Here is a 16,024-nt window from a genome sequence, read left to right on the forward strand (position 1 = left end):
TATAACTGCGGCGGCTGGTCGGCAAGTAGTTAAAGGGGTTTTAAAGGTACATGTTTTTTCACCTTAATGCATTCTATGCATTAAGGGGGGAAAACATCCGAGTATAAGCGGACCCCCAGCCCACCCTCCGGCCCCCCCGTTTACTTTCCTGACCCCTCAAAAGTCCCATGCTTTGAACGCGCTGGCTTCTCGGCTCATTCATGGGTTGATTGATGGCAGCGCAGCCATTGGCTCCTGCTTCTGTCATTCAAATTAAGGGGGCGCAGCCAAGTGATACAGTAGGTGTCTATCACGGGAACGCGCCCGCAAGCTAACCCCCTTGGGAGAGAGCTCCCATGAAGGGGGTTAGCTGATGCGGGGAGGAGCCAAGACAGCCGCCGAGGAAGACCAGGATCGGGGCTACTCTGTTCCAAAACGAGATGCACAGTGGAGGCAAGTATGATATGTTAAAAAAAAAAAAAAAAAACAGGATACTTTAGTGTCCTGTTAAGGTAAAAAAAAAAACACAACCACTTTAACCACTTGACAACCGGCCCATTGCCAAAATACGTCCTGTGTTTAAAGATGGCTATCTCGGTAACGGCAGCAGCTGCTGCCACAACCGAGGTATCAATCTTTAGTGCCAACGGTCCTGTAAACGATAACGGCGGTCTCCGCGGCGGATTCGCCGCGAGATCGCCGTTATCGGTGGCGGGAGAGGGCTCCCGACACTCTCCCGCGTCCTCCGCCGCTTACCGGAGCCGTTGGTAGCGGCGGAGGAGATCGGGACCGTTCGGCTGCTGACTGGGGACGAGACTGAAGGAAAAATCTCCTTCACCCGTCCCCGTAGCTCTGCTGGGCGGAAGTGACGTCAAAACGTTAGTCCCGCCCAGCGTCTTAAAGCAACATTTTTTTTTTTTTTTTGTCATTTGAAAAAATGACATTTAAATTTTTTTTTTTTTTGTTTTTTTTTTTGTTTTTGCATTTAAGCCTAAATATGAGATGTGAGGTCTTTTTGACCCCAGATCTCATATTTAAGAGGACCTGTCATGCTTTTTTCTATTACAAGGGATGTTTACATTCCTTATAATAGGAATAAAAGTGAACAATTATTTTTTTTATTTTTTATTTCAGTATAAAAAATTATAAATATAAATAAAAATAAATAAAACAAACATTTTTTTTATTTAAAACGCCCCGTCCCGACGAGCTCGCCTACAGAAGCGAACGCATCCGCGAGTAGCGCCCGCATATGAAAACGGTGTTCAAACCACACAAGTGAGGTATCGCCGCGATCGTTAGAGCGAGATAAATAATTCTAGCCCTAGACCTACTCTGTCACTCAAATGCAACCTGTAGAATTTTTTAAACGTCGCCTATCGAAGATTTTTAAGGGTAAAAGTTTGACGCCATGCCACGAGCGGGCGCAATTTTTAACCTTGTCATGTTGGGTATCTTTTTACTCGGCGTAACATTATCTTTCACAATATATAAAAAAATTGGGCAAAAATTGTTTTATTTTTTAATTAAAAAAAGTGATTTTTTTCCCAAAAAAAAGTGCGCTTGTAAGACCGCTGCGCAAATACGGTGTGACAAAAAGTATTGCAATGACTGCCATTTTATTCCCTAGGATGTCTGCTAAAAAAATATATAATTTTTGGGGGTTCCGATTAATTTTCTAGCAAAAAAATTTAGATTTTTACATGGAGAGAAGTGCCAAAATAGGCCCGGTGATTAAGTGGTTAAGGAGCGTGATGACACACTGCAGAGGAGATGTGCAAAGTCTGTGACTTGTGAGCTGTGCAGCCTGCAGAGGTCAGAGAGAATAAAAGTCCTCCTGCTTTGCCTACACAGCAGACGGGCAACCTTCTGTAAAAGGCTCAAGACGCATTGTTTTGGAAGTGTTCCTGCATGTACTAATAAACTTGCAGTATCAGAGTGTTTGCTTTGGAGAAAAAAAAAAAGACGTGCAATTTGCTCCATTTTATTTTATTTTTATTGTCACTTCTATCGGTGTCCAGCTGAGCACTGGTTAAAGCTTGTGGGAGAAGTTTTTCATCCTCCTTCGACTGTCCTATGAGGCTGCACTGGCAGTGTTAATTTTGGCAGAAAATTTCATTTAAGTTTTAGTCTTGGTTTTAGGACTAAAATGTTATTTTAGTTTTAGTCCCATTTTAGTATTCTGCAAAATTTTTTTTTTTTTTTAGTTTTAGTCGTATTTAGGCGACTAAATGTACAGTACATTTTAGTCGACTATAATGCCCTCCTTTTTAGTCGCCTAAAACTCATTTTAGTCGTCAAATTGAATGAGTGTAATTAAATTGTAATGCATTAGTTAACATTTCTCTACAATTTCCAAACTCGTTATATACGGCTGGAGTGAAAAATCTTAATGTGTTTTTATTTATGGTATTGAGGTATGAAGTCCTATTTCAATTTTGTTTTAGTCTTTTGACTAAAATGTTATTTTATTTTAGTCAAAACACTAAGACCCGGTTCACACTGGGGCGGCACGACTGGGGCTCAGCCGCCTGATGTGTCGCGTCCCATTCAATGCAATGGAACCGTTCTAATAGGAGCGACGCAAGTCGCTCAGACTTAGAAAAAGGTTCCTGTACGACTTCAGGGGCGGCTCGGGGCGATTTGCATTGACTTCTATACAGAAGTCGTTTTGCAAGTCGCCTCTGAAGTCGTCCCCAAAGTCGTGCCGCTGCTGTGTGAACCGACTCTAAAAGGGGACTAAAATAACATTTTAGTCAAGACTAAAACAAAATTGAAATAGGACTTCAAAATGAACACTGGTCTGTAGTGCGTTTTAGTTTTGGTTGTATTTTTTAGTCATTTCAATTGTTTTAGTTATAGTCCTATTTTAGTCAACAAAATGAACACTGGGCTGCAGGACTCCTGACCCTCTGTCTGGACAGTGCTGATTGGCCCTGTACTGAGCACATGCACTCTCCCAAGACCATTTTTAAATCTGTCTAGCAATACACACCAAACTGAGCATGTTCAGAGTGCCCCCCCCCCCCCCCCCAAGGCTCTGTCCTATCAAGAGATGGGTTGGAGACAGTGAAGGAGGGGAGGATCAGAGAAGACTGGATCAAACAGCCTTTTTTTTTTACACAATGCAGACGATTAACCCCTTGGGTTCCACAGTGAGAATAACAAGGATGTTTTACTGCATATACAGACTGATGTGGGTTTATTAAAGAGGTCCCGCGAAAAAAAAAAAAAAAGCCAGCAGCTACAAATACTGCAGCTGCTGACTTTTTAATAAATGGACACTTACCTGTTCAGGGTGCCAGCAATGTCTCTCGGCTGCCCCGCCGCCATCCTCGGTGAGGGAATCAAGAAGTGAAGCGCTGCGCCTACACTGCCCAGTTCCCTACTGCGCATGCGGGAGTGACGCGGCGCGTCCTCACTGGTCCCTGCTGTCTCCTGGGACCTGTGTGTTTCCCAGAAGACAGCGGGGGGGGGGGGGGTGACGCGAAGGGGCGTGACTCCCGCGGTAGTCTATTACAGGTGTTCCCCCCCCCCCCCCCCCAAAGGTGCCAAATGTGACACCGGAGGGGGGGGGGGAGGGGGTTCCTAAAAGCGGAGGTTCACTTTTTGTGTGGACTTCCGCTTTAACACTTTTTAAAGCTGGTGATCAGCTTTTCACCATACAGGCCTTGGTGAGAGGGAACCAGAGGAATTGTAAAGCCCTCGGTCTAATCATTGCACATAAGAAGGCTGTTTTAGTTTATCATTAGTGATGCCTAAGGATGAGCTCTGGCGTGTTCGCATAGTACACGTGCAGAGCCCGCCAGGAAGTGTGCACGGCGCTGCACTAATCACCGCCAGGGAGACCTTGTCCCGATGCTCGGCTGCAGAGGTCGGGAAATGTCTCCCTGGCTGTGATTAGCGCAGTGCACACTTCCTGGCGGGCTCTGCACGTGTAGCATGCGAACACGCCAGAGCTCATCCTTAGTGATGCCTAATGCTAGCCAAACACTGCTTTTTCTTTTTTTACGGTCAATTCCTGGTGTCGGCTCCACTCGGCTCAGCAATAGTCTAATTAAAAATCGAATGAGCCGAGTGGATAAATGTGTCTCCTGAACAATGACTGCACCCTATCGGATGCAGTCGCTGTTTGGCCACTCAGGGTAGTCAACTGAATAACAGTATATCTGGCAGCAGCTATTCCTCCAGCCGCAGTGTTTAGCATGGATGGAGGGAATCTAATGGTTTTCTCTTTCTACACAGGTAGGACTAGTATTCGTCGTGTTCTAGTTCCCTTAACAGCCGCAGAACAAATGCATGACTTGGGTGGCCCGACCTTCTACTGGCAGCTAATAAACGGTACAAGCAGTCTCCCGATGTGTGTAGAATTATTATTATTATTTTTTTAGAGCGTTGTGGGCGGGGCTTTGCTTCAGCACAGCTCCGGGGTACATTAATGAAATGTCGGCCAGGATTTGATTTGTGCCCAGCCAGGGACTGCTGCAGAGGAGGCTGTTCTCTGGCGACGGCACTAGAATACTTCACTCATACATCTATCTGCCTTGCTGTGAGCCTTGTGTTCGCATTCATTATCTTCAACTGTTCATTGATGCCTATTTTTTATTTTTTAATGTTCTATAGAACAATTATTTTTATTTTATTATAGCAGGGGCTGTGTCACTGAAGTGCACAAAACAAGCAGGTTCTGCCTGCCTGGGTTTGGCTTTTTTTTAATACTCATCTCTGATATTTGCAGGCGTGGTACATCTTGGGTGATTTACCTTTTTTTTTTTTTAATAGTCGCTGATAAAGCAGCAAACTGCAAAATAGATGATGCAGAGGTCTGTACTGGCCGGGTGCTATGAAAGGCACCCTCATAGAAATCTCTTCTCTGTGAGGTAAACTGCATTAAAGAGGTTGTAAAGGTATAGGGCTAGATTCGGAGAGAGTTACGCCGGCGTATCGGTAGATACGCCGTCGTAACTCTGAATCTACGCCGTCGTAAATTTAAGCGTATTCTGGAAACCAATGCAACCCCTCTTATTTGTAAATAAGAGGGGTTGCATTGAGCAAATGGATACCAAGTACAAACTGCCCTAAAATTACACATGGCCGTGAAACTGAAAGATGGTACCCAAAATTCTCTAAAGCTGATTTAAAAGCCTTTATAAATTATCAGTTTGGGGTTAACCGTGAATTATGGCTCTAGAATGATTGCACTCATGTTGTGCAATTGTTTACATACATGTGCTCTTTTTATATGGGTTGGGGGGGGGGGGGGGGGGGGTTGGTGTTCTTTCAAAATAACTTTATTATATTTTTTTACATGCAGTAATCATGGGATTTGCTGCATGTAGCTGCTGTCATCCTGCACTAAATGCAGCAAGTGGCTAAAACACATAAACGCGGAAAGTTCGTGTGCCTAAAATGTTTGTTGAATGTCAGATTCACTACTTCATAAATATGCTCTTTTTATTCCAGAGCGTCTAAAAGGTGTGCTTAAATACAGTGGCCCAGATTCACGTACAGCGGCGTATCTTTGTGCGGGCGTAACGTATCCTATTTACGTTACGCCTCCGCAACTTAGACGGGCAAGTGCAGTATTCTCAAAGCACTTGCTCCGTAAGTTGCGGCGGCGTAGCGTAAATAGGCAGGCGTAAGCCCGCCTAATTCAAATTTGGAAGATGTGGGCGTGTAAATGTTATGTGACCCCACGTAAATGACGCTTTTTACAAACGGTGCATGCACCGTCCATGGACATATCCCAGTGTGCATTGCTCCAAAGTACGCCGCAAGGACGTATTGGTTTCGACGTGAGCGTAAATGACGTACAGCCCCATTCACGGACGACTTGCGCAAACGACGTAAAATTTTCAAAATTCGACGCGGGGACGACGTCCATACTTAACATTGGTACGCCGCATGTACGCCTCATATAGCAGTGGTAACTTTACGGCATATCTGTACTGCGTCGGCCGGGCGTACGTTCGTGAATTTGCGTATCTAGCTGATTTACATATTTCTAGGCGGTCAGAGACTGTGGGCCAGGGTGGCGGAGAGAGGCGGTCAGAGACTGTGGGCCAGGTTGGCGGAGAGAGGCGGTCGAAGACTGTGGGCCAGGGTGGCGGAGAGAGGCGGTCGGAGACTGTGGGCCAGGTTGGCGGAGAGAGGCGGTCGAAGACTGTGGGCCAGGGTGGCGGAGAGAGGCGGTCGGAGACTGTGGGCCAGGGTGGCGGGGAGAGGCGGTCAGAGACTGTGGGCCAGGGTGGCGGAGAGAGGCGGTCGGACTGTGGGCCAGGGTGACGGAGAGAGGCGGTCGGACTGTGGGCCAGGGTGACGGAGAGAGGCGGTCGGACTGTGGGCCAGGGTGGCGGAGAGAGGCGGTCGGACTGTGGGCCAGGGTGGCGGAGAGAGGCGGTCAGAGACTGTGGGCCAGGGTGACGGTCAGAGACTGTGGGCCAGGGTGACGGTCAGAGACTGTGGGCCAGGGTGACGGCGAGAGGCGGTCAGACTGTGGAAATATTACATAAGAATGCTGTTAATGACTGCTATGCAGGGCAACAGGGAAACCGATTAAACACCTACAGGGACCCCAAGGGCTGCACAAAGTGCTGCAGGGTGGGCACCAGGGGTGTAGGGTGTACATTTTTTGTGAAAGGAGGCACTTGCACTTTAAGTCAAGATTGACCCAGGACTTTCCTGTAAGGAGCAGGGCCCTCTGATTCCTCCTGTATCTAATTGTAATGTAACTGTACTCTCTGCCCTCATGTTATAATACATCAATGACCAGTAAGGGAGCCTTTGGCAGTAGGGATGAACTCGGGTGTGTTCTGATACCAGTCTGAACACATCTGAGCTATCCTGCCAGAAAGTTGTCAGAGCCGACAGCCAATGATAGGTGGCAGAGGGCAATCCCTACCCTGCGGCACCATTGAGCTTCATTCTGGCATACACCTGCATCTACTGATCATTGACATGCACTTTCCACTGAAGGTAACCTCTGCGCCTATGTTGTTTCTTTTAAGTATTGTCTGGGGTTGTGACTAGTTTCCTTCAATGTAGACCTAAATGTTAAATAATTATTTGTGCATTATTAGGCAAGGCGGGTGTTTGGTTGGGTAGGGACTGTAAAGCAAAACTGAGCGCTAAACCCTGGACCCCATGAGGGGTTTTATTCTCTTGCTACTGGAAGGTTTGACTATTTATTGACAATCATATTAGCAGCTCACAGATGTCAATGTGCTGCAAATGAGGCGACTGCCGATAAATGCATACCATACCGCTGAACAATTGAACGAACAAACTTGCATTTTGCTCTCCACTTAGACGTGACTTGGCATTTTTCAGCACATCAGATCTTCATACAATGCAGTTGGATCAGAAGAAAACAATCGCATCTAATAGGAAGCTGTTGTAGGTGCCCTCTAGTGGACACTCTAGGAATATCTGATTCAGTACAGCCCAGCTCCAGCACAATATTCCAGCCAAATCTCAAGGGACCATTTTGGCTGAATTTGCACTTTAAGGCTAGCCATATATGTTTAAGATTTCTCCAGTGGGGCTGAACAAGAGAAATAGCTTGATTATGCTAGGTCATAGGTGCTCAACCTGTGGCCCTCCATCTGTTGTGGAGCTACAAGTCCCGTGAGGCATTGCAAGCCACTGACAGTTACATGCATGACTCCCGAAGGCATCATGGGACTTGTAGTTCTGCAACAGCTGAAGTGCCACAGGTTGAGCATTCATGCTCTAGAGCAGAGGTCTCCAAACTGCGGCCTTTTGCCTGCCTGTATCCGGCCCTAGGGGCACTTTTCCTTCCATTGACACACGACACCATTTCTTCCACTGACAACAATGGGGCACTAATTGCTGCTATTAACACTATGGGGCACTAATTCTCCCAATGATGCCAACAATGGAGCACTAATTCTCCCACGGACACCAATGGTGGGCCGCCATTCCTCCCACTGGCACACCAGTGTTGGGGCGCCATTCCTCCCACTGGCACACCGGTGATGGGGCGCCATTCCTCCCACTGGCACACCGGTGATGGGGCGCCATTCCTCCCACTGGCACACCGGTGATGGGGCGCCATTCCTCCCACTGGCACACCAGTGGTGGGGCGCCATTCCTCCCACTGGCACACCAGTGGTGGGGCGCCATTCCTCCCACTGGCACACCAGTGATGGGGGCGCCATTCCTCCCACTGGCACACCAGTGATGGGGGCGCCATTCCTCCCACTGGCACACCAGTGATGGGGGCGCCATTCCTCCCCCAAATACCAAAGATGCGTTGTTTAATCCCAGTGACGCTAGGATAATTTCTACTCCTAATGGCCGGAGTCCGCCCCTGCAAAGTCTGGAGAACCGTAAACTGGCCCTTTATTTAGAAAGTTTGGAGCCCTGTGCTCTAGAGCAGGGATCTCCAAACTACGGCCCTCCAGCTGTTGCGGAACTACACGTCCCATGAGGCATTGTAAAACTGACATTCACAGACACGACAAGGCATGATGGGAATTGTAGTTCCTGAACTGGAGGGCGTAGTTTTGGAGGCCCCTGCTCTAGATAGATACACCCTCTCACTTTGCTTTGAATGGACAAGCTAAAGCCTGTTACACGCTATGAGCTCATCGTACTAATGATTGTGGGGTTGTTTTTTCTTCTTCTTTCTTCTTTCTTCACTCTTGCTCTTCCTCTTCCTCGCTAGTCTCAATATCAAATTCTCATACAGCAGAATAAAAATTTGGAAGTGATGTAACATATTTTTTGTATTTTCGGATGAAAACTGTACTGATTTAAACAAGTCGTGGCTGTGTGAGAACGATCAGATTATTATCGTATGATTTTCTGACGGTGTGTAGTAGGCTTAACGGGGTGTCTTTAGGCGTAATGGGGAAAAGTTGAGGATGTTCTGCACACTGAGGAGCTGAGAAATTGTGTTTATTAGCTTAAAGTGGAGATTCACCCGGAAATGTTAATTTTTAACATTAGATTGATGCTCATTTGTCAAGGGGAATCGGGTAAGTACTTACCGTTTTAGAGATACATCTTCTCCGCCGCTTCCGGGTATGGGCTGCGGGACTGGGCGTTCCTATTTGATTGACAGGCTTCCGACGGTCATATCTGTCGCGTCACGATTTTACGAAAGTAGGCGAACGTCGGTGCGCAGGCGCGGTATAGAGCCGCACCGACGTTCGGCTTCTTTCGGCTACTCGTGACGCGATGTATGCGACCGTCGGAAGACTGCCAAGTCCCGAAGACCATACCCGGAAGCGGCGGAGAAGATCTATCTCTAAAACGGTAAGTACTGCTTCGTTTTTAAAAAATATACAAAAACTACCGATTCCCCTTGACAAGATGAGCATCAATCTAATGTTAAAAAAAAATTTCGGGTGAACTCCCGCTTTAAGTTTGACTTTCAGTGGTTTTCCAAGTAAATCATACATGGGTGCGAATCTAAATCTTGTATATGTTTTAGCATGCACTGTACTAGTAATGTTTGGTTGATTTTAAGGTTTGTGGCAACCTTCCAAGTTCTTTTATGGTACAGTTTTAATGAAAGGCCATCTCCTCCCAAACTTAATATTTCAGTTTTAGGTGGGCGAACCAATGGGGTTGAATCGCCCGTCGGCTTCTTATGTCTCGGAGACTCCAGCGGCGTGAATTTGTCGCGTTATTTTGTCTCCGCCCCCTGCAGCGGTGTCACTTCTCCAGCAGCTGGATTCCCAATTAACTGGTCTAGAATATGGAGAATCCACCACGGGAGCAGGACCATCATTTTTGGCTCTGTTATTGGCCGCTGCAGTTGGGTGGAACTATGACTTCTGGTGAGGACATCTCACCACTGGTGGCCCTCAAAGATATAAGAAGCCAGCATGTGATTCAGCTTGCCATCAGTCACACAGCACTGAAATATCAGTTATGGATGGAGTTGGCCTTTAGCTTGTTTTTTTTTTTATAAAGGTCACTTTCTAATGAATTTTTTTTATTTATTTTTTTTGGTCACAGGAGGCCCCCCTCCACCAGTCAGCCAATCAGCGCCAATAAATCACCCTGGAAGTCTTCCCTCCAGCACTAGTTACACGATGGCATCTGAGCCCACCCTCTCCCAGAATCCTCTCTCCATTATGATGTCTAGGATGTCAAAGTTTGCTATGCCCAGCTCCACGCCTCTTTACCACGATGCCATCAAGACGGTGGCAAGTTCGGACGACGATTCCCCTCCTGCCCGCTCACCCAACCTACCGTCTATGAATAACATGCCAGGTAATTCGGCCGCCCGCCGGCAAAACAGTCCATCCAAAACTGATATTTTGGTTGTGGGTCATTAGTGTGTTGAATCGACCATTGACAACTTATATCACTGAAGAACACCAGTGGTGAGGTCACTGTTCTTTGCTTTGTTTTCTCCATCCACAAAGTATGTCATATAGAAAAATTCAGTACATCGCTGCAAAACATGCACATTTCTTCATGTTGGCTTTTTTTGTCTTTTTTATAAATGCTGCGAGTATAAAAAAAAAGCACCTGCTTAACTGCCAGAAATTCATTGAGCTTCCACCTTCTCATATCCCAGCTCTGCTCGGTGCTCAGACTTACAGGCTGCCGAATCCTCAGGTAGCATGAATCACAAGAGGAGAATTAGGCACTCGGAACAACCAACGCGTTTCGGCCATCAGGCCTTAGTCATGGGCATAAGGCCCGACGTCTGAAACTTGTTGGTTGTTTTACACCTGTAATGCATGTTTTTGCAATAGAGGATAACCATTGTTGGATGACATTCCAAGTGCTGACTTCTCCCCCCCATCCCATGCTGTTGCTTTTCTTTTTGATTCAACATGGGTGCTGCACTGGGGGCCTGGTCCTTCTTCCCTGCACCCCTCCCTTGGGTCACCTACCTAACCTCAGCTCCAGGGGGGAATCCCCTGCTGAGATATTTTCACAGCATTGGACCCAGATGTAACTTTTCCTGGCCTTTACCAAATGGTCTGGTTATTAACCCTTAAATGTTCACATAACCCAACTGTGGATGTCTCCTGATTAAGGATGAGCTCTGGCGTGTTCGCATGCTACACGTGCAGAGCCCGCCAGGAAGTGTGCACGGCGCTGCGCTAATCACAGCCAGGGAGACATTGTCCTGATGCTCGGCTGCAGAGATCGGGAAATGTCTCCCTGGCTGTGATTAGCGCAGCGTCGTGCACACTTCCTGGCGGACTCTGCACGTGTAGCATGCGAACACGCCAGAGCTCATCCTTACTCCTGATGAAGTGGGCGTTGTCCCACGAAATGCATTGAGACTACAACTTCTGCAAGCCAATAATGCTTTAATAATCATGTTGACGTCTTTAATGTACTTTGGTGAATTTGTGTTTTTATCATGGCATAATCTGTTTGAATTGTATTTCTTTTGTGTAAATTTTACATATTTTAGGTACTTTTTTTTTTTTTTCTTTATTATTTATACTGTTTGAATATTGGGGACTTAGTGCTACTTTTGTCTGAGCATGGATGGCCTCCTTTTTTCTTTTCTTTTTACACACCAATACAGTGATCAGTAAAGCCAAATGCACTGTCACTGTACTAATGACACTGGTTGGGAAGCGGGTTAAACATCTAGGGTGATCGAAGGGTTAAATGTGTGCCTAGCCAGTGTTTTTGTGTACTGAGAAGAGGGGTGCTTTTTCTAAGGAAAGTGATGGATTTTATTTGAAAATCCATCACTTCCCCCGTCAGGAAGGAGCTCTGCCTTGTTTACATAGACAGAGCTCCATTCTGTGTGTTGTTTTTTTTTTTTTTTTTCCCCTTTCCCAATGGCAGATGGGTGCCGATGGACATCCTTTGGCAGAATCCAGAAGCGGCGTGTGTTCCCACCCCGGTAGTGAAGAATCTCGCAGATTTTTATGGGATTCTAAACGGCTTGGCCACCCTGTAGCAGCAAATCTGCAATCGGGCAGTCGGCAAGCTGTTAAGATACCTATAGAAATGCTTGCTTGTTTCTACTGATTGGGGGATGGTCTGCCCATAGCTTTTTGGGGTGGGGGTGGCGGTAGTCGTGTTGGTAAGACCTACAGAGACGTGAATGTCCTTGACTAATGTCTTTAGGTATATTTATTGTGCATTTGCATTAGCGGTGTTGGTCGGGTCAGTGAAGGAAGCCAAAAACAAAGGGAAGCACGCGGGGAGCTTCTGAAGTAAGTGTAGACAAAGGGAAGTTCGCCTTTACAGAAAATTTGTAAGGTGAGCTTACGCTGGACCTTCGCCCGGTCCCGCTGTACAGGAGTCCTGCGATCAACCGCTGTGACACAATCGACCACTGATTCACCAGTCCGGGGATTTGAAATCCCTACGGCTTAATATCCTAAACATACCTTCTAAAGGTACATGCAGGAGGCGTTCTTATTGCCGACAAATCGGAACATGCCTAGCCTGTCCTGTCAGCGCTGTAGAAGAGGAGAGAAAGCTGCCGAGTTTGGCGATCCGATATCTCACAGCGGGTGATCATGGCACTTGGGTACAGTGGGGGAGGGGGGGGGGTAGGGAAGGGGGTCCAGTGTAGGTTTTTCACCCTACAGATTTTCTGTAAAGAAGCTCTCTGGAGTGTACACAGACCAATGCCATATTGTGCCTTTCATATTTCCTCTCGCCCAGAAATTATATATACAGTGGAACCTTGGGTTACAAGCATAATCCGTTCCAGGAGAATTCTCGTAATCCAAAGCACTCTCATATCAAAGCGAGTTTCCCCATAGAAGTCAATTAAAGCAAAAATAATTAGTTCCCCATTGACTTCAATGGCATGCACTACTGCATGTGGCCAGAGGTGGGGGGGGGGGCCTGAGAGACATTGGAAATGATCGGGGACAGCTCGGGAGCGGAGTATTTCCGAACGGCTCTGCTGGGCTCTAGCGCCCCCGCATCTAGGGCTAAATGAGGTACTGCAAACCCCATTAGCTTGAATTCTGCTCGGATTGCGAGACAACACTCGCAAACCGAGTCAAGATTTAAAAAAAAAAGTTGTTTGTCTTTTAAAATGCTTGTTAACCGCGTTACTCGTAAACCGAGGTTCCACTGTATTTTATAATTTTTTAACCGATTTTTAAACAGCCTTTCGTTGCCCAACATCTGTAAGGTGATGCCAAACCGCAACTGTTCCTACTGACTGAACTGTGACTGGTATTGGTAAAAAGAAAAGTTAGCCAGTGGTCAGTCCAGTAAGTGAAAGGAATAATCGGTTTACTGTGAGCATCAGTTTATACATTACTTTAAATGTGAGGCCCTGAGGTTGTCTGACTCTATACATCTTCTGTTTTATAGAGTGGTGATATTCTTTGAACAGATATTTAATCATCTCCTTTCTTTGCAGGGATGGGCATGAATTCCCAGAATCCTTCGAAGATGCAGGGACCTCACGGCGGTGTTTCCATGCCAACACTAAGTCCCATGGGCATGACGCAACCCCTCTCGCACGGTGGCCAGATGCCCTCTCCGAACGCCATGCCACCCAATCACGGAGGTCCAATGGGTGGTGGGATGATGCCACACAACGCTATGATGGGTCACGGCCCCCAAGATTCTCCCATGGTGCCTCAGGGACGCATGGCTTTTGCCCAAGGCTTTCCTCCAGTCCAGTCGCCTCCTCAAGTTCCTTTTCCACACAACGGCCCTAACGGAGGCCAAGGAAACTTTCCGCCCGGGATGGGCTTTCCAGGAGATGGACATTTAGGTCGTCCTGGCAACCTTCCGCCAAATGCAGACCCAGCACTTTGTAAGTCGGGTTGCCCCGGAGGACCAGATTCCTTTGTAATGGGAAATAATATGTCTTCAGTTTTCACAGACCCAGACCTACAGGAAGTTATCAGACCAGGGGCCTCTGGTATTCCAGAGTTTGACCTATCAAGGATTATTCCATCTGAGAAACCCAGTCAAACACTGCAGTATTTCCCTCGTGGGGAAGTCCCGGGCAGAAAGCCGCAACAAGGACCTGGTTTTTCACACTTGCCTGGCATGATGGGAGAGCCAAACCCAAGGATGGGTCTTCCAATGGGTGGCATGGGAGGTCATGGCCCAGTGGACATGCCTGGCCACAATTCTATGAGGCCTCCAGGTTTTATTCAGCAAAGCATGCTTGGACCTCACCATCGCATGATGTCACCAGCACAATCAGGAATGCCTGGCCAACTAACTATGATGGGGAATCCGGGAGGGGTGGGGATGATGGCGGGAAAGGAGAGAATGCCCGGAGTACTATATGGTCACCCAGGATCTCCGAACATGTTGATGTCAATGCAGGGGATGATGGGACCTCAACAAAACCTCATGATTCCCCCTCAAATGCGCCCACGAGGAATGCCTACTGATGTTGGGATGGGTGGTTTTGGCCAAGGTCCTGGCAATCCGGGGAATATGATGTTTTAAGCTGCTACAGACTTGTTAAAAATTGTAGAAGTGAGATTGTCTCCTGAGAAAACTTTTAATATGTAAGGAGTCCCATTTTGGCCATGCAATAGGTGAAAAAAAAAAAACAAGGACCCAAATGTCGATTTGGAGGAAACTCAAGAATGTATGGAACTTATCTGAGCATTGCTTTCATTTATTCAAGGTGGTTTTCTTTTTTTTGTTTTCGTTTTTTTTTTCGTTTGTTTTTTTTCCTTTTTTATTTTTTTTCTTAAGATTTATTTTTAAAAAAATATTTTTGTGAACTTGGATATCCCATGATGGCACCTGCTTTTAGGGGATAAAAAACAAACAAAACAAAAAAAAAAATGGAAAAAAAAATCCGTAGCTGTTTTTGAAAATTGCCATTTGTCATGAGTTGCACCATCCTGTATGTTTACGTCGTTTGGATTGGCTTCTTCAGGACAAACCCGATTTTTATCTTTTTTTTTTTTTTTTTTTGTGTACTGTACAATATTGTAAAAGGGATTTTTAGCAGAGACTGTAGTCTTTGTGTGTGAGAGGAGATTCATTCAGTGCTGTTTACTTTCGGTGGATGATCCACCTTCAGAATCTTGTTACTTTATTTTTTCTTTCCTCCTTTTAACTCCAGTGTATAGTAAACCAAACTAAAGACCTCATACAGAAAGAGTATTATTAAAAAAAAGCACAAAATGAACTATAAAGTCCAGTTAGGGGGATCTCCTTTCTTTAAAAAAAAAAAAATCTAAAAATTAAAAAAAAAAAAGAAATTTCATTCTATGGAGAGCAAATACAACCATTTTTTGTTCCCTTTTAAGTTTCATTCTATGTTTAATGTCCCCCCCCCCCCCTTTTTTTTTTTTTTTTAAATCCTCTGCGCAATGTGTGTTTTTTTTTTCCCCCCCGGGAGGGAGGTGTAAGGTAGGAGAGGCTGACGTCGTATTTTTGCTATCGCTTTTCCCATGCTTTTGTCAAGAAGCCAGACTTCATGCTGTTACATACATGGACAGTCAAGACATTATGCAGTAAACTCCAGTCATCCTGTCTCTGAGCAATCCTGAGTGATTCATGATGTGGGAGTGGAAACCAGTTGTGGGATTTATATATATTATATATATTTTTTTTCTCTTCTCTCTTTCTCTCCATTTTGTGACGGTTATTTTATTTTATTTTTTTCATTTTTTTTTTCTCACTCTCCCTCTTGTCCCCTCTTACCCAGCGTTTAAACATTCTGTGTAATCTCCATTAAATTTGGTACAGAACCACTTGCCAGGGCTGTGGTGTCGGAAAAATAAAATATATTTCTTACAAATGGAGCGGAGTCTTTGTTCACAGTATAATGCAGTTTTTTTTTTTTCAGATGGTAACCTAGAGTCATGTTTTTTCTTTTTAAATTGCATAGTATTGTAATCTCAGATGCTGTAGATGGATTTTCTTATTTTCCTCTGAGATTAAAGTTTTAAGTAAGTACAAAATCGCCTGTACCCAAATTTGCCGCCGCACGGATGTGGGCCTTTATTTATGAGGCCCCATATTTGCGTACCTGTCTTTGTGCTGGGAGTGTGCTGGAAACGCAGAGACCGAGCTCTCACCAATGACTGGGACTCCTGGTTCCCAGTTACCTGATTGCTGTGATAACCCTTGATTG

General features: G+C 45.9%; 1 protein-coding gene across 7 annotated transcripts in view; it reads left to right on the forward strand.

Annotated features, from left to right (window-relative positions):
• Nucleotides 1–15,688, forward strand: part of BCL9 (BCL9 transcription coactivator) — a 370,958-nt gene extending 355,270 nt beyond the window's left edge. For 4 of the 7 annotated variants that reach the window (XM_040339044.1, XM_040339045.1, XM_040339043.1 and 1 more), the window contains 3 exons: nucleotides 4,225–4,320; nucleotides 9,970–10,227; nucleotides 13,325–15,688. In XM_040339044.1, the coding sequence (XP_040194978.1) occupies nucleotides 4,225–4,320; nucleotides 9,970–10,227; nucleotides 13,325–14,376 (1,406 nt within the window). In that variant the 3' untranslated portion in view covers nucleotides 14,377–15,688. The remainder of the gene's footprint in view (nucleotides 1–4,224; nucleotides 4,321–9,969; nucleotides 10,228–13,324) is intronic. The other 3 variants (XM_040339048.1, XM_040339047.1, XM_040339049.1) reach the window with 3 other exon arrangements.
• The last annotated feature ends 336 nt before the right edge of the window (nucleotides 15,689–16,024 follow it).

This window comes from Rana temporaria, chromosome 2 (genome assembly GCF_905171775.1).
Source record: "Rana temporaria chromosome 2, aRanTem1.1, whole genome shotgun sequence".
Lineage (NCBI taxonomy): Eukaryota > Metazoa > Chordata > Amphibia > Anura > Ranidae > Rana > Rana temporaria.